This window comes from Benincasa hispida, chromosome 12 (genome assembly GCF_009727055.1).
Source record: "Benincasa hispida cultivar B227 chromosome 12, ASM972705v1, whole genome shotgun sequence".
NCBI classification, from domain to species: domain Eukaryota; kingdom Viridiplantae; phylum Streptophyta; class Magnoliopsida; order Cucurbitales; family Cucurbitaceae; genus Benincasa; species Benincasa hispida.
Window position 1 is genome coordinate 58,130,801 of NC_052360.1, and position 20,815 is coordinate 58,151,615.

General features: G+C 33.7%; 2 protein-coding genes across 2 annotated transcripts; both read left to right on the top strand.

Annotated features, from left to right (window-relative positions):
- Positions 1 to 982: 982 nt before the first annotated feature.
- LOC120068529 (protein phosphatase 2C 70) lies at positions 983 to 7,262 on the top strand. The gene is made up of 13 exons (XM_039020334.1): positions 983 to 1,217; positions 2,459 to 2,645; positions 2,746 to 2,919; positions 3,021 to 3,196; positions 3,358 to 3,516; positions 3,873 to 4,016; positions 4,113 to 4,174; positions 4,787 to 4,922; positions 5,344 to 5,438; positions 5,836 to 5,951; positions 6,037 to 6,166; positions 6,880 to 6,934; positions 7,029 to 7,262. The coding sequence occupies exons 1-13, from the start codon at positions 1,089 to 1,091 to the stop codon at positions 7,188 to 7,190; spliced, it is 1,725 nt and encodes a 574-aa protein (XP_038876262.1). The 5' UTR covers positions 983 to 1,088; the 3' UTR covers positions 7,191 to 7,262.
- A 2,354-nt stretch (positions 7,263 to 9,616) lies between these two features.
- LOC120067222 (probable ATP-dependent DNA helicase CHR12) lies at positions 9,617 to 16,877 on the top strand. Its single transcript, XM_039018734.1, has 12 exons — positions 9,617 to 10,021; positions 10,341 to 10,497; positions 10,784 to 10,848; positions 11,091 to 11,279; positions 11,838 to 11,987; positions 12,151 to 12,546; positions 13,063 to 13,322; positions 13,516 to 13,731; positions 14,058 to 14,265; positions 14,353 to 14,500; positions 14,738 to 15,343; positions 15,780 to 16,877. Exons 1-12 carry the CDS (start codon positions 9,839 to 9,841, stop codon positions 16,484 to 16,486), a joined length of 3,285 nt encoding a protein of 1,094 aa, XP_038874662.1. The 5' UTR covers positions 9,617 to 9,838; the 3' UTR covers positions 16,487 to 16,877.
- The last annotated feature ends 3,938 nt before the right edge of the window (positions 16,878 to 20,815 follow it).

Below are 20,815 nucleotides of genomic sequence, written 5' to 3' on the forward strand. Positions count from 1 at the left end.
TAGTAAACATTGCTTTTCCCTATAAATTTAATCGTTTCGTTATTCATTTTGCAATAATGTTTCTAAAAAACAAGCTAAAATTTCAAAGCTATAAAAAATAATTTTCAAGAGTGTATGTTCTTTTTAATTTTAGAATTTGACTAAAAATTCAAGTATTTTTTCAATAAAAAATATAATTATATTGTGAAATTTAGAACAAAACAAGCATAGTTTAAAAAAAGAAAACTAAAAATAAAATTGTTAACAGATGAAGTCTTAAAAATTCAAGGATTAAAATAGAATAAATGTGTGTTCGACAAGATTTTCGAAGAAATTTGATTCATTGAATTTGAACTTGATATTTGTATTGATTTCAGTATGGTGAGCCTAAGTACAATCTCTAATATTTAATCATTTGATGATTTCCCTTGAAAAGTAAACTTTAATACTTAAACGTGTTGATCTTCTTGGATTATCGACTTTTAGGTTTGATGACCTTTTTGGCAACCTTTTAGTTTGAATCAACTTTGATGGGCTTCTAGCTCGTTGATCATCTTGGATCGTCCTTTGAAGCTTCAATCTTCTAGTTTTTAAGTCTGAGAGCTTATGAGCTTCAAGTTTTGAATCTTCAAAGCTTCTTTAACCTTTAGTTCTTCTAACCTCTCAAATATGAATGGGTAAAACCTCTATTTATAGAGTTTCTTTGGGTCTTATATGTGCTTAATCCTAATATCTTCCTTGACCCAAATCACAACTGACTTGAAATGTATTGGATTTTCGAAACAATGGACTTAGTTATTCGATATCTAATTATAATTTTCACAATTGGTTTAGGTTCTTGCTTTGATGATGCGGTAACAAAGCGATACTTAGGATAAGAAAAGGATATTTTGAAAAGTTAGGGACTAGAATAAGATAAATTTACAAGTCAAAAGGGACTAAAATGAAATTAAAAATTTAAAACCCAACCATTTTTAATTATTTACTAAAGCAAGAAAATGGAAAATTTTGATTTAGAGCGATGTGGGAGTTGCGACCATTTCAAAGCGACCTTCTCGCGAAAGCCCCAGGGCCAGGCAAATCTGTTTCCTCACAGGGGAGAGAGAGCGATGACGATGGCGATACCAGGGAACATTGTCGTTGTTCTTCTCCTTATGTTGCTTCTCATCATCCTCCTCCTCCTCATTGCCTGCAAACCATGGCGTTTCTTTTCTTATTCCCGTTCTCGCACTATCAAGGTCTTTTTCCCCTCATCAATCACTTTATTATCTGTTTGTTTTTATTCGTTTCTGTTGTTCCTTCCCCCCTATAGCATTATTTCTGTAATGGTGCCGATTGATTGCCGATACGTTGTAGAATTTGAATTGGAATGATATGAATTCTTGCTGCGTTTGGTTTGTCCAATGTATGGAATTTTTTGAGGTTTTTTTGAGTTGGGCTATGATGCGATCAAGCTTCTTGTACTTTTGTTTTTGGATTGATGGGTTCATTTCCTATGATGGGGGTGAATTTTAAATTGATGGGTGTTGATTGTTTGGTTCGAAGTTTTTTTTATTCGTGGGCATTGGTTTTGTAATTGTATATTTTCTGGATTTTGTTTGTGCGGGGTTGATTTTCATCTGGAAATGTTAGCAGTGATTTATTGGAATCTATTATGTGAAAATAATTTATGGTTCTTCTGTTGTGTTTATAGCTAATGGTTTTGTGTATGTGGCTTCCCTTAGCGAGCTCCTTCCTTAGCTTCCTTATAGCTGTATTCGGCTCTTACGAGATTCTGTTAGCTCAAATATGATTTTTTAAACTTTCGTCACCCACCCTCACCCGCAATGATAATTGATGACAACATGTTTTGAGTCTTGAATGACTTGATTCGTCCTTGTTGCTTGGCATTTATCAGGCGAGATTTTGGTTTTCAATTTCTCAAGAGATAAAAAAAACCCACTTTATTTTTCAATATGGAATTACTTTTCAAAATATATGTTTTAAAGATTGCAAGATCACATCAGATATTTCTTAGAGTTTGAAGATTTGATTTAGAATGGGCATGAAATGAAAAACTTCTTTCATATTTAGGAGGTTTGAATCTAGCTTCAACCTCTACCAGAACTAAAAATATTAATTTATTGTACATGTTTTACATTATTTGTTATTTAATTAATTTTTAAAATGAAGAGAAACCGATAATTATTTTATATGTTTGTTTTAAAGATATTCAAGGTTTCAAAAATTTGTAAAGATGTTAGTTTCTAAAATATTTTATTATTGATTATTGTTATTAGTATTATTACTACTATTTTCCAATTTCTGAAAAGTAGAATACCCAGTGATTTTTTTATCTCATTTATTTTTTAAAAATGATAAGAATATCATGGGATGCGACCATGGTTGCTAAGATCGTGTATTCTTGGTTATTTGATATATGATGCTGCCATCTTCTTGATTTTCTTTACGTGTCGCTACCTCCAATGTTTTCTTTCAGGTTCCTGACCTCGAGAGACCTCTCGTCTCTGATGCTGCGGATGACACTCAAAACCAATCCAGTGAGCTTCCCAGAGATTATGATCTAGAGGGCGCACTTCAAACTGATGGACATTTTCGGTCCCCAAGACTACATGGTCTGAGTCATAAACAAAGACTGCCACCTTTATCTCCCCATTTAAGTCAGGGTATTTGACTCTGCTGTGTCAATTTCCGTCAAGCATCTTCCTGACTGTGTATGGTTTATTAATTTTTCATTTTTTTGGGTGATCTATTCATTTCTCTCAGGTGATAGATTGGTTCCAGATGTAGCTCCTGATCCTTTAGAAGTTATTTCAGTTGGTCAAACCCTTAAACGTACTTACTTTGCAAACCAGATTCCAGAAGTTCAAAAACATGCAAAACTGAGCCCAGGAAGTGATCAACTCCACGAAATTGCAAGTCAAGATATCTCACATGGAAGTAATTTCTCATCTCAATTGTTTATTCAGTGAGGCTATTATCAAATGTAGTGTATGCGAGTATGTAAAACATACCTTCATATCTTTCTGTTAGAAGTGCAGGAAGTTACCTCACTTTGGAGGTCACCTCCGGTCCTTCTCGTGGACTGCATTATTCAATACATTCTGCAAGCACGTCTGGGCTCCCATTGACTCTTGGAAGAGTATCTCCTAGTGATTTACAGCTGAAAGATTCAGAAGTCTCAGGGAAGCATGCCTTGATAAAATGGAATCCAAATGTAAATATTGCTATAGTGGTTCATCATCGAATTATAATCTACATTTATCTTTGTCTTGTAAATATTGCTATAGTGGTTCGTCGTCGTATTATAATCTACATTTATCTTTGTCTTACTTATGTGCTGTTCTGCTTATTACTAAACTATTAATTTGTATGCAGAATATGAAATGGGAGCTTGTGGACCTGGGTAGCTTAAATGGGACCTTATTAAATTCTAGACCAATCAACAATCCTGACTCTGGAAGTAGACATTGGGGTGACCCAGTTGAGCTTGCAAGTGGAGATGTTATAACTCTTGGTACAACCTCCAAAGTGTATGTAAGTTTACTTGTGCCCTGTATTTGTTACTTCATATAGTCATTATAGTAGTAACTATCTTGTGTTGGCTTAATAGTGGGTTAGAAAACTGTAAGGCCATTTGTTTTTAGTGGTCATGGGTTGTAACCGCGAAGCTTCCTGTATCGGATATTTAAAATCTTAGGTTTCTCAATACCAAATGTTGGACAGTCAGGTAGTTGTTATGTGACATTTGTTGAGACGCACATAGGAGGGGAACACAATCCAGGTTATAGAAGGCAAATGCTATTATTGTAGTGCGTGGAGCTATCTGTTTCTATCACAACGCTGAATAGATTATTATTTTTTTTAATATTATTATTTTACATCTTTGGCAGGTTCATATTACATCTCAGATTGAGAACCATATTCCCTTTGGAGTTGGTTTGGCATCAGATCCAATGGCTTTACGTCGAGGTGGAAAGAAGCTTGCCATGGAAGATGTTTGCTATTATCAATGGCCTCTTCCTGGGGTTGATCAGGTTTTGGTGTTGGCAATTTATGTATTATTATTATTATTATTATTTGTTCACATGCATACCAAAATGGCTTATCTTGCATGGACATTTATCTGGCAGTTTGGAGTTTTTGGTATCTGCGATGGACATAGTGGAGTAGCGGCTGCCAAATCTGCTAGCGAGTTAGTATCTGTTTTAAACTTCGGCGTTGTTGCTAATAATTATTCCTTTCATAGTGAATCTGAAAGAAACCTGAAGATATTTAAGATTTGAATACCACAAATCAGAGGAGACTTTCCAGAAACTTCAGTTAGGCGTTCATGATGTATGTACCCTTAGATAGAAAACTTAGTGAACTTATTAAAAATTGTTCTCTGAATGGTTTTGCGGCTTCTGCCAAGGGTGCCTTGTATGGAAATGTCAAATTGACTAGTCACAGAAGTATGTGTACAGTTTTCTGGAACTTCAGTTTGTATGTAGATAGTATGGCGTCATACTTTCTGTCCTGTTTGACCTTGACATGAGAATATGTGCATTCAAATATTTGAAGGCTTGTTGGTTTGATTGTGATATTGGTTTGATCTTGGAGCCCCCTTTTGTACTTCCTTTTGGGCTCCCTCTTGTCCTTTGTTTTCCCTTGTATTCCTTTTATTCTTTCTCAATGAAAGTTTGGTTTCTTACAAATAAGTTTATATATATATATATATTTGAAGACTTGTAGTTTCCTTTTTTCGTCACTTGAGTGGTGGGCTTTTACATGCTACTGTACTAATTGTTAATATTTCTATTTCTAGGATGCTACCGGAGAAGGTTGCCACAATTCTATCTGATCCACTGAAAAGGGAGAGGGTAGTAGCTCTTCGTGATGCTTCAGATGTTCTTAGGGAAGCATTTTCTCAGACTGAAGCTTGCATGCATCACTATTATGAGGTTTCTTCACTTTCCCTTAATGAATTTATTTTTAGTATTGCTGTGGAGCATTGATATGTATTTTGTTTTAATTTCTTTATTCTTGTCCCAAATATTGTTTATCAATAGAAGCATGACACAAGGTGCATAGACACTGCAGCATGTCCTTTTTCAAGGAATTTTCTACCTGTACATGACAGAAATACATCGTTCAAACTATGCTATATAAAAACAAATTTGTGTAATATAATGGGTTTGCATTTATGTGAGAAATATAAATTTATGAATGATATATATGTTTTTTTTTGTTAGAAATAGAATCTCTTACTCTGTATGCGCAAAGGGTTATTTATTTATTTATTATTATTATTATTAACCTTGTTAGTATCGTTGTTGGCAACAGTTGTTTTAGTATTAATGGCTCCAACCAATCTCTTTCCAGGGTTGTACAGCCACGGTGCTTTTAGTTTGGGCTGATGGTGATGAAAATTACTTTGTGCAATGTGCGAATGTTGGGGACTCTGCTTGTGTTCTGAAGTATGTGTTTATACTTTTACTTGTTTATGTATTGGTCGGCCAGAATGCTGAGTATTATTGAATCGGAGGCAGCCATTTGTATGCCATAGGGGAAATTAAAAATAATAATTAAAACAAGGTTGAAAGAGAAAAAGAAAAGAGGACATGTTATAGTTACTTGGAAGGATTTCAAGTTGTTTCTGTTGTGAGGTAGAAAATTATGGCCCCCGCATTATTACCGTTTTTGTGAGCAGAAATGACTTCATTTCCGCTTCTCCATCCTTTTTCATTTTAAATCACTCTTAAAGTAAGGAAAAAAGTTGGTTTTTCACCGTTCCTGGATAAGGCTTTTTATTTTATTTTATCTTTTAACTTATGTTGATGTCGTCTTCTTCTTCTCTCTTTCTTTTTCTTCCAGTGTTCATGGGAAGCAGATGAAGATGACAGAAGATCACAGAATTACTAGTGATTCAGAAAGACTCCGAATAGAACGAGCAGGAGAACCATTGAAAGATGGAGAGACACGTTTGTGCGGTAACGAAAAAATTGTCCTTAACACTAGCAAATAGTTATATGTTTTAATGTTAGACGTTGTTCACACCTTACCTCCTTGCCTCAGGCTTGAACCTTGCAAGGATGCTTGGTGACAAGTTTCTTAAACAACAAGACCATCGTTTCAGTTCAGAACCTTATATAAGTGAAGTTGTCCACGTAGATCAAGGAAGCAAAGCTTTTGCAGTGATGGCAAGGTGATTTTAACTTGCGATTAATATGACCTCCTTCTTCTGTTATAGTAAACACTAAATGCCATGAAAAAGAAAAAAAATGGGGGGTTGGGGAGCTGAATGAATCCATGCTGGTTTTTATTCAAAATGTTAAATGGCAAATTTAGTCCTTAAAACTTTTAATTTTGACTCTAATAGATCATTGAACTTGAGAAATGTCTAATCTGACAACTGACATATTAACAAATTTTGAAAACCAATTGTTGTACTAGATATAAAACTAAGATTTATGTGTCTAATAAGAATCTAAACTTTCAATTTTGTATCTAGTAGTTCTATGAATTTTAAAAAATGTTATTCATAAATGTTGAATAGGTTGATGACTATTAGATACAATTGCTAATTTGGTGGGACTTGGACACAAAATTGAAAGTTTAAGAATCGATTGGACACTTTTTAAAGCTTATTGACCAAATAGATATAAACGTAAATGTTCATGAACCTACTAACACTTTTGCAAGTTTATGGACTAAATAGACACAAACCTAAAAGTTGAGGAACTAAGCATGTAATTTAACGTGCTCAAAACCCTTTCATACACGTTTGAAACTTTTCATCAAGGGAAATGAGAAATAGCAATAGGAAAAGGAGGGAAATAACCACAAGAACAGTTCAATTCCATAATCTTTGTTCTGTTAAAGTTGGAAACTCAACTTATGATTCTGCGATAATCACAGTGATGGCTTTTGGGATGTGATTGGTGTGAAGAAGGCAATTCAGCTGGTCCTTCAGGTACCATTTTTTTCCCTCCCTTTTTCTCTTTTCACTTGTTTTGGAGTTTCAACTGAGCAAATGATTGTGGATTGTGTGGATTGTTGTGCTGCAGGCTAGGGAGAGATACTCCATAAGTGCAGAAAATTCAGCGGAAAAGGTTGCGAATTTTTTGTTGGGGGAGGCTAGAACACTGCGTACAAAAGATAATACAACCATAATTTTCTTAGATTTTGAGGTTTCTTCTCATAGAATCACTTGTAAAGTTGAACCATAAATAAATTATGTATTACAACAACAAATGTTATAGCAGCATCTTACTTAGTAATGGTTATTACATTTTGCCTAATCTTCCAAAGTTCCTTCTTTATATTAAAACAAAACCCAAATGGGATTTAAGCCTCCCCAGAATCATTCACATCTTATATTTTCATTTTTTGATCTTAGAAACTTCTCATACGAACCTGCGACTTCCCACTTGCAGCTTTGTAATTTCTCGTCAAATCAATTAATTTTTTTGAAAAATTAAATTTAGCATATACATATGATAAAATAATTATTGCGTTCCTCGAAGTGAGGATAATTAAAGATGTTTTTTTATATGATATTGGAACCTTTTTGACTAATTGTGTGGAAGTACTGAGAAGGTACAATAGTTAGGTAAATTAGTTGCTGCAGTATTGGTATTGTAAATTTAGTTGGCATCCTTTTTCTTCAGACTAAATTATAAAATAAAATAAAATAAAATAAAGAAAAATCGTTGAAAATTTAAGAAAATTTTATAAATAGAAAAATTTTAAAAATATTTACAATACAAAAAGTTTCGAAGGTATAGACTAAATAAATAAATATGGAAAGACCATAGTCTAAAATAAAAGATTAAAAAAAAAGATTGAAAGTATATAAACTAAAGTATTTTTAAAGTTAATTACTATTTTGGTCTCTATACATTTAATTGTTCAAAGTTAATCTTCATATTTTTAATAAATTTTAAATTTAGTCCTCCAAAGACCATTTTTTTTTTTATTGAAATAAATGAAAAAATACCACTAATTTTCAGGTGTTTTCAAATATAGGAAAATGAACTAAAATATTTTCAAATATAGTAAAATTTCTCTATCTATCTACGATAAATCACAATAGATCGTGATAAACTACTATTTGTATTTATCTATATCGTAAATCACAATGATATTAGTCTATCACAGTCTATTACGATCGGTCGCAAATAGACTGTGATGTTATTCTATTATCAACAGTTTTATCATTTAAAATATTTTTTCATAATTTTCATGAAAAAAAAAAAAATACTATGAGAATGTATTTTCAAATTTTATAAAAGAAATGTTGATAGAGGCAATCTTTCAAAAATATAAAGTAATAATAGACTAACATCATATATGGTTTTTAAGATGAATTGGATTGGAAGTATACAAACTCAAAATAAAATGGAAACCAAATAAACAAGAGCAAAATGGGTCCAAGTGAGTGCAAATTGACTTACATATGACACGTGTTAGCAATTAAGAGATTTGTTATTCAAATTCCCCACTATATTGTACCCAAAGAAAAAAAAGGGATCAAAATGATATTTTAACATTTTTTTTAAAGAAAAAAGAACTGCAATGCAAATTGAAAAAGAGCTTAAAAATGAAAGTTAAAATTCACTTTTGGTCGTTGAACTTTCATGGAAATAACAATTTAGTCTTTGAAATTCACTTTGTAACAAGTCAATACACATATTTCAACATATATAACAATTTAATTTACGAACTTTTAATAAATATTGATACAATCCTTACATGTTCCATATCGTGAAAAAAAAAATACTATTAAGATTTAATGAATTTTTTCACACATGTAAATTGATAACCTAAATAAGGGCTATTATATATATATATATATAATTATAAAGACTAAGTCATTACATAATCCAAATTAACAATTAAGTTTGATGATACTTTTCACGATAGATTATATTCTATGTTTTCAGATTGACTAAGTTTAGCAAATATTTGTTTGGGAGACAATTTGGATTCCATTTCTAAAAATGATATGTTTTTTTTTAATTATGTGATCAAAACTGTGTAAAATCTGAAAACAATATTTTTATATTATCATTGTATCCAGATTTTGAATTTTAAATTTTAAAATGCAGAATTATATTAAATAAATAGAAAAACATTTAGAAATAAAGCATGTAAACTCAATTATTTTTTTAAATAAAATATGCATTATGTATTGTATTATAAATTATATAATATAACAAAATAATAATTATTCAAAATTTTCACATAAAATATGTTTATAAATAAATTAATAATCAACTAATATTTAGTGGGTAGATTATAAATACAAACTTTTTACTGAATACAATTTAATAAAATTTATAAATTAGAATCCAATTTGTGAATCTATCATTAAACACATATTTGAAAATATAAAATACAATTTTTTTAAAATTGAATTTCTTATTTTAAAATGTATGTTTTTAGATTGATTACCAAACATGCCCTTGTTATAAATTTGGAAATATAGATACTAATTTCTAAATCAAATAGAAAGTGATTTGTTAATTTAAAAAAGGAAACAAAAATTGGATATTTGAAGGGCAGTATGGACATTTCAAATAGAGGGAAGAGGGCTGTTTGGTTACGGAAGATAAAACCAAAGCAAACAAAGAATAGGAGGAAGCAATAGTAGCTGAGGCTCCTGGCAAAGTCGCACGCACAAGAAAATACAGAAGAAGGAAGAAAGAAACGAAGGCCAAAAAGAAATTTTGCAATTTACGCGCGACACCAGATTTTTTTTTTAAAAAAAATTTTAATTCGTTTTCAATTTTAATTCTTCAAAATTAGCCGTCAAATATAAATAAAAATAACCCCTTCTTCTTCTTCCTCTTATTCTTCTTCTTCCTCTCCCGCCATGAATATGGCTCATCTCGACACCGACCTCCCTTCCCTCGACCACCTTCACTCTACCAGGTCCCTCATCTCCGCTCTCAATTTACTCTCCCGGAATCTTCCTCTTCCTCCCGACCTCTTTGAAGCTGTTTCTTCCATTTATTCCGCTCCTCAACACCAGGATCTTACTCCTCTCAATGATTCGGTACTCATTCTCGATCCCTCTCCCTCTAGGGTTTCCTCTGCTTTCTTTGAGTTCTCTTCATTTGTTTTTCTACATGTTTTGTGTTTTGGCTTAATTGATGCAGGATGCTGATTGTGGAGCCTTTGGATTGTTTTTATTAATGCGTGTAGATAGATCTTGGTTGAGCTTATGTTATGAATTTATAGGAAATTTAGGTTCTACTGGTACTAATCTAGAGAAAAAGGTTTATTCCGCGTTGTTTTTCTGATTGTTATTGTTGCACTGTTGCACTGGGTGTGGTTTCTGAGTTGTGTGCTGCAATGTTTTGAATCTTGTTTAGGAGGAGGTTGGAGATTCTGTTCAAGAAGATTTATTGACTGACCTTGGAGATGCTTTGGTGAAGCAACGTTCGAATTTTGTATCTGGTTCGGGGTTGGAACAGTTGAGAGAAGAGCGGTATCGAGGTCGCGTGCGACATCGGTTGAATGATTTAGAAGGTGATTCAATTAATTTGATATGTTTTAAACTTTCCTTCTCGCTGTGTTTTGCTGGCCATTGCTCTTAATGCCAAAATTGGAAAATAGTATAATGTTATTTATGACTTGAGATGAAAAACCTGTGAATAGAAGTACTACATTATGTGTTGTGCTGCATTAGCGGTTATGAATTATACTGCTCTATATTACTACCAGACTGGGAGATGTCTTTATACATTTGCAGTTGGTTAAGGGCGCGTTAAATGGTTCATTATTTGTACTTATTCATTTAATAATATTGAACCAGAATTACCTTCAAGTAGAGGGGAAGACTTACAGACAAAGTGCTTGCTTGAACTGTGCGGATTAAAGGTAATCTTGCTGTAGAATATATTCTTCACATTTGATTTGATTGTTAATAATAGGTTGATTCATCTTCGCTTAGTATTTATTTATTCATTTTTTTTGTAGACAATTATCAAAATTTTGCTTAAACATTAAAATAGAAAGTTACCATATTGGTTGTATTTGTTGCATAGCTCGAGTATTGATGTTGATAAATCAGTGTGCACAGTTTCATTTGATACTGATTGATTACAGTCATTTCATGGCAGTTACTAGATTTGCAAAAAAAGGTACGATCTGATGTGAGTTCAGAGTACTGGCTTCAAGCAACTTGTGCATATCCAGACAAACAATTATTTGATTGGGGCATGATGCGTTTGCACCGTCCACCATATGGTGTAGGCGATGCTTTTGCCGTGGAAGCTGATGATCAATTGCGGAAGAAACGGGATGCTGAGGTTATTTTTCTCTGATGGTCATCAATTCTGTTTTCCTTTCACTTTCCTCTGAATAGTTGGCCCAATGCACTGTGTGAGATATATATTATATTAGTAGATTACTACTTGAACAATTACTTTACTGGTTTTTGGCTATTAAAAGCTGATTAAAAGAGCATATCCAAATTTTGGCTGGAAAGGGATCATAGACTCCCACTCATTAAGTTTTAAAGAAGGGACATAAAATTTAGGACTTTACTCAGTACAGGGCTTGTTTTAATGCAACCTGAGAAATTTTTCTGATTCCATGTCCTTGGGTTGGTGCCTTTTTCTATCACCTTTACGTATTTGTTCTTAGGAAATATCACTTCCTATCCACACACACACACACAAAAAAAGGGAAAAAATGCATATCCAACAAGTGCTCTAAACTTTGAGGACTACGAGAAAGTGTTAGCTCAAGAAATCATTATATTATGAAAAATATATGATTTTGTGTAAGCAAAAGGAAAAAAAATATAATCTCCAATGAAATTGCTTGTTGTATACTATTGAAATAGAAGAAACCTATTTTTGCAGAGGACATCAAGGTTAGAAGAGGAGGAGAAGAACCAAATTGAGACTAGGAAAAGAAAATTTTTTGCTGAGATACTGAATGCTGTACGTGAATTCCATTTACAAATTCAAGCTTCTATAAAACGTCGGAAACAGAGAAATGACGGAGTTCAGGTATTGCCTCTTTAATTTTTTCTGTATCTTAATTTTGATTTTGCAGAGTAGATACTTCTATTTCGACCCGTCTTTAAATTCTGATACAAATAGGCTGCAATGTGTTTTACTTATGTTGGGAGGGAGGGTTAGTTATAGTTTCTATCACATGATATTTGGACAGGCATGGCATGGAAGACAAAGACAACGTGCTACAAGGGCAGAAAAACTGAGGTTCCAAGCACTAAAGGCAGATGATCAAGAAGCTTACATGAGATTGGTTAAGGAGAGCAAGAACGAACGATTAACAACACTTCTTGAAGAAACAAACAAACTACTTGTTAACTTGGGTGCTGCCGTTCAAAGACAGAAAGATTCTAAACTCTCTGATGGCATTGAGACCTTGGATGAATCTGATGTTGATTTAACCGAGTTGGATTCTTCAAAGAATGCAACTCCTCAAGATCTACTCATGGACGAAGATCTAGATGCCATTGATTCTGACCGAAATGATGAAACTGGTGATTTGCTTGAAGGACAGCGACAATATAACTCTGCCATTCATTCAATTCAAGAAAAGGTACCCAAGAAATTCATATGTATTGCATTGGGTTTTAACTTATGTGGTAAATCCATTTCTCTATTCTATAATCCACGTGTTAAACTATGTTGAAGTCAGGATTTAGTTAACACTTGAAATCCTATTAAGAATTTCATTTTCTGAATGTAAAGTGTACGTCAGTAGAAAATATTCTGATCATTTAGTAAAATTCAATTCAGGAAAAGTATACGTCAGTAGGACTGGTCATATTATACTACGCACATTCTGATAATGTATAAGATATTGCTAACTTCCTCAGACATTGCCCCTGGGGATTCCCCATCCTCTGTTTTATATTTTCTTGTCTCTCTTTTACATCTTCATCTATTTGTTTGTTGGTATGCTATTTTAAGTTGATCTCAGCATTCTTTTTTAAACACATTTCCAAAGAGTTTTAAAAGAACTTGGAATCAAATAATTATAATTCTGCATGTCACTGAACTGTTAAAACTTTGTATGAATTGAGGAAATCTGACTAATATTTCAATTCTACAGGTCACTGAGCAGCCTTCCATGCTACAAGGAGGGGAATTGAGGCCCTACCAAATAGAAGGACTTCAGTGGATGCTTTCATTATTCAATAACAATTTAAATGGAATATTGGCTGATGAAATGGGGCTGGGGAAAACAATACAAACAATCTCATTGATTGCTTACCTCATGGAATACAAGGATGTGACTGGACCTCATTTAATAGTTGCTCCCAAGGCTGTACTGCCAAACTGGATTCATGAATTCACAACATGGGCCCCAAGGTACGGAAGAACATCTTTTACACTCACTTCCCTTGCACATTCTTTTCATTCTCTTGGCTGTACGTATCCGTCTTTGTAGCTTGTTAAATATACAGTATTCAGATTGGAATGACGAATTTGAATCCTAAAGATGTGTATATATGCATGAATAAATTGACTTTGGAATCATTCTTGTTTTTTGTTTCTTATCCAGTATCGCTGCTGTTCTTTATGATGGACGTCAGGAGGAGAGAAAAGCTATAAAGGAGGAGCTATTGAGTGAAGGAAAATTTTGTGTCTTGATTACACATTATGATCTCATTATGAGAGATAAATCATTTTTGAAGAAAATACACTGGTATTATATGATTGTTGATGAAGGCCATCGGCTGAAGAATCGTGATTGTGCTCTTGCACAGACACTTGCAGGGTATGGAACTAGAACTAGAGATGCCTTTTCTCCTCATAATATCAAATACTATTTCCTATCTAGGCTTGAAATATTTTAGTAACATATGTCTCTCTCTTTTAAAGAATTACACTTTTCCCGGAAGAGCTTGTTTAGGTAGTTCTTTTTTAACTGTAGAAGATACTTTTTTCAACATCAAGCCTTAATTTACGACCTTACTTGAACAGAATCTGTTCTATAGGTTGTACAATTGTGTCCTCCAGTTCTTTTCCTTCAAAATTTACCCTTTATGGATTAAAATATAGAAATCGGAGTTTTATAGATTTGAAGCATTTCCTTGTTTGCAGCTACCAGATCAAACGTAGACTTCTCTTGACTGGTACACCCATCCAGAACAGTTTGCAGGAACTATGGTCCCTACTTAATTTTCTCCTGCCGCATATATTTAATTCTGTCCAGAACTTCCAGGAGTGGTTTAATGCACCATTTGCAGATCGGAGTGATGTTACTCTGACAGATGAAGAAGAGCTATTGATCATTCGCCGTCTGCATCATGTGAGCATTGTCTATTAGCTTTTCTCCACGTTTGAGTGAAATTTTCATTTTTGGTTTTGCGTGCCTTTCTAATATATTTCTCTTTAGGTTATTAGGCCATTCATATTGAGGAGGAAAAAGGATGAGGTGGAAAAGTATCTACCTGAAAAGTCACAAGTCATACTAAAATGTGATATGTCAGCATGGCAGAAAGTATACTATCAACAAGTCACTTCTATTGGCAGAGTTGACACTGGTATCCTGTATATGCATAGCTTGGGAATTTCATTCTATTCAACCCTTAGGCACTGTGTTGCATTGCAAACAATGTCGTCAGCTTTTAAAATGCTATCTAAATTCCTATATTCCCTCTTATGACGCTACATATTTTGGTTTGAATAACTTTGTGTCCTTCAGAGCTTATTTACCTTCTTTGGTTACAGTGTATTTTAAGTTTTTTTACAGGTTTAATTAATAACTATTCGCTTTGCAGGTTCTGGCAAATCAAAGTCCCTACAAAATTTAACGATGCAGCTGAGGAAGTGTTGTAATCATCCATATCTTTTTATTTTGGGAGATTATAATATTTGGCGCAAGGAGGAGATCGTCAGAGCTTCTGGGAAATTTGAACTACTGGATCGTTTACTCCCAAAGCTACATAGAGCTGGACATAGAGTCTTGCTTTTCTCACAAATGACTCGTCTTATGGACATTCTTGAAATTTATCTTCAGCTCCATGAGTTTAGATATCTGCGACTCGATGGTTCAACGAAAACTGAAGAAAGAGGGGCTTTAGTGAAGCAATTTAATGCTCCAGACTCCCCATTCTTCATGTTTCTCTTGAGTACTCGGGCTGGTGGTTTGGGTTTGAACTTGCAAACTGCGGACACTGTTATTATCTTTGACAGTGATTGGAATCCTCAAATGGACCAGCAGGCAGAGGATCGAGCTCACCGTATTGGACAAAAGAAGGAAGTAAGGGTGTTTGTCCTGGTTAGTGTTGGATCTGTTGAAGAGGTTATCCTGGAGCGTGCAAAACAGAAGATGGGGATTGATGCCAAGGTTATCCAGGCTGGACTTTTCAACACAACTTCAACAGGTTTGTTCTTTTTTAAATCTAATTACCTACTGTGATGCCATTTGGGCCACGTTTACTTCCTAGTAAACGTAATCAATCAAACAATCGTAATATGAAAATTAGAGTCCATTTAAATACGTGCGAGAAAATTAGTTAATAAATATTCTGTGAATTATGAATAAATAAAAAAAAAAAATCTATTACGATGGAACAGGGAACATGACCTTGATTCAAAACTAGTGATTGAATCCATTTTTTTGTTTTCTTTTGTTTGGTACTTGAGAGGTTCCCAATTTTTATATGTCAAGCAGAAAATTAAATATACGGCATTTTCGCTATATCTCTCTCCCTCTCTCAAATTTCCTGGAATTTCTTGATGGCTTATTTACACTGCCTTCGGCTTTTTTATTTTTTGCCTTTCCGTTCACTTGGTTCTGCCTCCATTTGTTTCTTCCAGCTCAAGACCGGAGAGAGATGTTAGAGGAGATTATGCGCAGAGGAACTAGTGCACTGGGCACCGACGTGCCAAGTGAGAGAGAAATCAATCGCCTTGCAGCTCGATCAGATGAAGAATTTTGGCTGTTTGAGAAAATGGATGAAGAAAGAAGACAGAAGGAGAAATATAGATCTCGCTTGATGGAAGAACACGAGGTACCTGAGTGGGTATACTCAGTACCCGAAGGTAATGAAGAGAAGAACAAGGGTTCAGATATTTTCGGCGTCGCTGGAAAACGAAAAAGAAAGGAGGTGATTTATGCTGACACACTGAGTGATTTGCAGTGGATGAAGGCTGTGGAAAATGGAGAAATTCCAAGCCTTTCAATGAAAGGGAATAGAAGAGAGACTCCCTCACGTGAAGGCAGTGCATCAACCAGCAATATTACCGGCACAAGGGCAGAGGATAAGCTGATAGAATTTGATGATAACGTTCCTGTAATGAGTGAGGGAACAAGTGAAGACAATTCTGGTTTAGAAGCAACCCCAAATAGACAAAAGTGTGAAGGAGCAAGTATTAGAAAACATGAATTCCTGGCCGAGTCGGGAAGTGAATGGAGTCGATGTGTAATAACATGGAAAACACACAAGAAGAAGCGGTCGAGCTATGTCCAAGGTTCTTCAGATTCTAGACATAACTCCAATGGAAGAGGAAACGGATGGGCTTGATTAGAGATTCAAAACATTGAGCAATCCCGTAAATGGCAAAATAATGCCATTAACTTCAGCTTCGCTTCCGAGTTCTGTTCAGCAACTGATACTCCATAGATGAACTTCAGCTTCACACATTTATCAGCTGATTGAAGGACGAGAAATGAATGAGAATGTTCTCATTTTAAAGTGCAATGGCAAGTTCTCAAGAGCTCTTCCTCATCCATTCAATGTTTGTAAAATTTCTCATGTTTGCTATGATATAGCAATGTAGGTGTAGACATTTATATACATACTTCTCCCTGTCCACTGCTCTCTAATTTAATATAAAGCCTCTTCAATTAAATGCAGGCTTTGACCTGAAAATCCTTAGAAAACATTTCCCATTTTTCACACCAATTACCTTTTATTTTAATATGTTACTTTGTTAAAAATTCAATTGCAATTATGGTGTTGCTGCCTTAAACCTTCTCTGAAATTTCATGGTCAGAGACCTGCAAGAGCTCCAAGTCAAAGCCATCAACATTAAAAGCTACACCTTGGCCTTTTACCTTTTGGGTCCATCTGCCAATCATTATCCATAATGAGTGATGGCTCCTTAATTAATATTTTTATTTTAAGGATAAATATCATTTTGATATTTCGTATCTTGAATTTCTAATTTTATTTGGTTATTTTTTAATCTTTGAGCTCAATTTTGGTTATTTTTATATATATTAATGCGCTCGCTCACATGAGTATATATTGAACACAGGAAAATAATCTAGTACCCACTTTGATTGAAGTTGATGTCCTGAATCTCATGGGTCCTGAAATTTGTAACTCAAATGATTTATTTATTTAATAAAATCCGAAGTATTTTATTCGACATTTAGTAGTATTAAACTACCAAATCAATAAACTAACATCCGAGGTTATCTTCTATATCTTAAACATATATGTAGAGATATACAAGCGGATTATGTTTAAGGGGTTGTTTGGGGCGTTGAGTTGAGATAGGATGTCTGGAGTTCATGTCTGTGGAGTTTATATATCTACATGTCTGTGGAGTTTATATATCTATGGAGGGTTTGAGTGAGTTCATATGTCTGAGTATTTGATGCAGTGTTTTGAACTCTAAATAATGTGCTTTTATGATTACAATTTTTGCTTTATTTTTTTATTCAATATTTTAATCTTTTTTTTTCTTTTAATGAATTATGGATGGCAGTTTTTTTTCCTTTTAATTTTTAAAACTTTTCTTTCTTTCTTTTTTGGGCAATGAACAACAATTATCTCATTATATTTCTTGTAGAAATAAGGTTAAATAAATGAGACTGAAGTGAATTCAAACTTTTAATTCTAGCTACTTTTCTTCATGAATTTCATTATCATATTCTTCTTTTTCTTCTTCTTCCTATTGTTGCTCTATATTTTTACTATGTTATAATTTTTTTTTAAATTAAATCTCCCCCATCATTGTAACAAACAATGAAATGTCACCATATTTCTTCAACAGTTTCACTTTCATTTCCTCTAATTTGGAGGATCATCAGAAAATAAATTTCTATTTTTCACTAATTCTTGCTGAAAAATATTCTAGAAATTTTTTTATTTTATTTTATAGTTTTTTTATTATATATTACATACTTTTCAATTACATACATACTTTTCATCTAAATATTCTTAACACTCATTTGATATGTGAATTCATTACATATAAATATTGCATTTAATGTAAAAAAAAAACAATATTTTTTATATAATCAACAACCTTACAACATACTTTAACAGTCATCGGTCTTATAGAAGTTGGAAGTGGTTGTCGAAGTTGATTATCAAAGATAATTTTTGCTAGAGTTTGTAGTTAGAAGTGGTTGTCGGAGCCTGAAGTTGGTTACATGAAGATGTATTGGAGTTGGTTATCGAAGTTTGTCATTGGAGGTGGTTTTCGAATCTCGAAGTTGGTCGGGCGAAAGTGGTTGTCGAAGTTGATCACCGAAGATGATTTTCACTAGAGATTGTAGTCATAGGTGACTGTCGGAGCCGAAATTAGTCACATGAAGAAATTAGAGTCGATTATCAGAGTTTGTCGTCGAAGTCTCGAGTTGGTCTTCAGAGTTGCTTGCTTAAAGGTGATCATCGAAGGTGATTTTCATTGAAGTTTGTAGTTGAAGGTGGTTGTCAGAGCCTAAGAAGGTGGTTGTTAGAGTTGATCATCGAAGTTTGTTGTCAAAGCCAATTAGTCGTGGGAGTTGGTAGTGCGAAGATGGCTATCGAAGTTGGGTCATCGGAGGTGGTTGTTAGAGGCCAGAATTAGTTGTCAGAGTTGGTCGCACGAAGGTTGTTAGAGCTCGAAGTTGGTTGTCGGAGTCCGAATTTTGTCACTGGAATTATCATCGGAGGTGGTTGTCAAAGCCTAAAGTTGGTTGCCAGAGTTGTCATCAGAGGTGGTTGTCGAAGCCTGAAGTTAGTTCTCGGAGTGTGACAATAGCTGATGGGTGAAACCATTGAAAATATGGGAAGAAGGGAGAGTTGGGGTAAGTTGGTAAAATATACTAACTCAACTCCATTAGTATTTAAAGTTGGTGGGTCAAACAATGAGTTGTATATTAAACTTAAGTCAACTCATGTTGGTGAGCTAAACACCCCCTAAGTGATAACTTAAATGGTCTATAATAGATGGATAAAATTGGGTATCTTATCCTTGTGACATTATGAATACGACCTGTTTTGTAGATGTTACTATTGTTGTAAAGTGCTACAAAGGATCTTATCCTGATCATTCATGTAGACACATGTGAGTAGGGATGTTCTATACAAATGGGTTTGTATTAGACCAGACCATGAAATGAATAGTCTTATTATATAACATTGTTAATAATAGAGATTTACATTTCACCAGGATGATCATAGGTGACATGATCTGAATCCTGAGTGAGTTGTGAACTGCCTATGAAGGCGGTACTTTGATTTGTATGGGTGAAAGTAGTCAAATCGCCGACTCAATAAGCCTACCATTTTAAGGATTCGTCTGATTGGGAAGTTAGGAACACAGCTACACAAAGTGGAATTTGCTCATTCCCTAATGTCGAGGTGAGTAGATAAATTGTTCCCTTAAGGGCTGACTCTGAGATTTGAATAATATGGCGCCACACCCTCACTTGGCTTTAGAGGGGTTTGGTCATAGTTGGACTATGACTTCTTGTTCATTAGAGATTAATGGTACTTAAAGAGTTAGACGTAACTACAGGGGTAAAACGATAATTTTGGCTTAGTTGTACTTACGAGCAATTTATGAAGGGTCATTGCACTGCTGACTGGTTATATCCAATAGACACAAAAATATATTTATAGTGCGAAGAATGTAACTGTCAGTCTTTAGTGAAGTGACCGACAATTAATGGATGTTGAGTAATTTAATTAAATGAGTTCAATTAATTATTCAAGTATCATTGGATCTACAATCTACAAGTTTATAAGGTCTCATCTATAGCTCAACAGGGATTATTGAGAATTAATTTTGGATTAATTTGAATTGTTCAAATTAATTGAAAAAATTAATTATATATGATATAATTAATATAATGTATCTGATACATTATAATATAAAGTTTATTTTGAGAAGAATTAAATATTTGAATATGATTCAAATACTAATCAATCATGGGAGATCAGTTTTTTGACGTTCTTCATCTTCTTCACAGAAGATTTACACAGACGATCTGTGTATGATTTAGATCTCTCTTCTTCTCTTTCTCTTCCCAAAATATACAGAGCCCACACATCCTATAATTCTCAATCGCTACAAAGAGTACAGAGGATTACCTCTTGGTAGTGTCCAAGTTGGGCTTGCTAACCATTTGGAGAGGAAATACGTGAAGACTTATTTGACTTAAAGGGTAAGTTAATTTCTTCCCTAATCTCTCTGTTTATTCTAAAAGCATGTTGTAAATCTCTATTTGAATTGCATAATTTTTCTCTGAATTTTGTATTTTGTGAAAATTGGAAATTGGGAACAATCCGCGCTTCCGCAATGAACCTCACGGTTCCTTCACTTCGTTCATGACACGTCATTAAATAATTTATTAATTTATTTCATAGTTTCCACGTAATTTCTAAATACTATTTTTGTGGCAAACAATAAATGTAGGTAGTATGAAATTTTTTCATATTGAACATAGCCACATAAGTCATTTGAAGCATTGTGCGCTAAATATTAGGTTATGATAATAGCAATGGCTAAGATTTCATTTAATAATCATTTATGCTCTGTTTGGTAACCATTTTTTAAAATTAAACCTATTTCCTCCTCCATCTGTTACAATGATTTACATATTTCTTAAGTATAATAGTTGAATTCTTAGC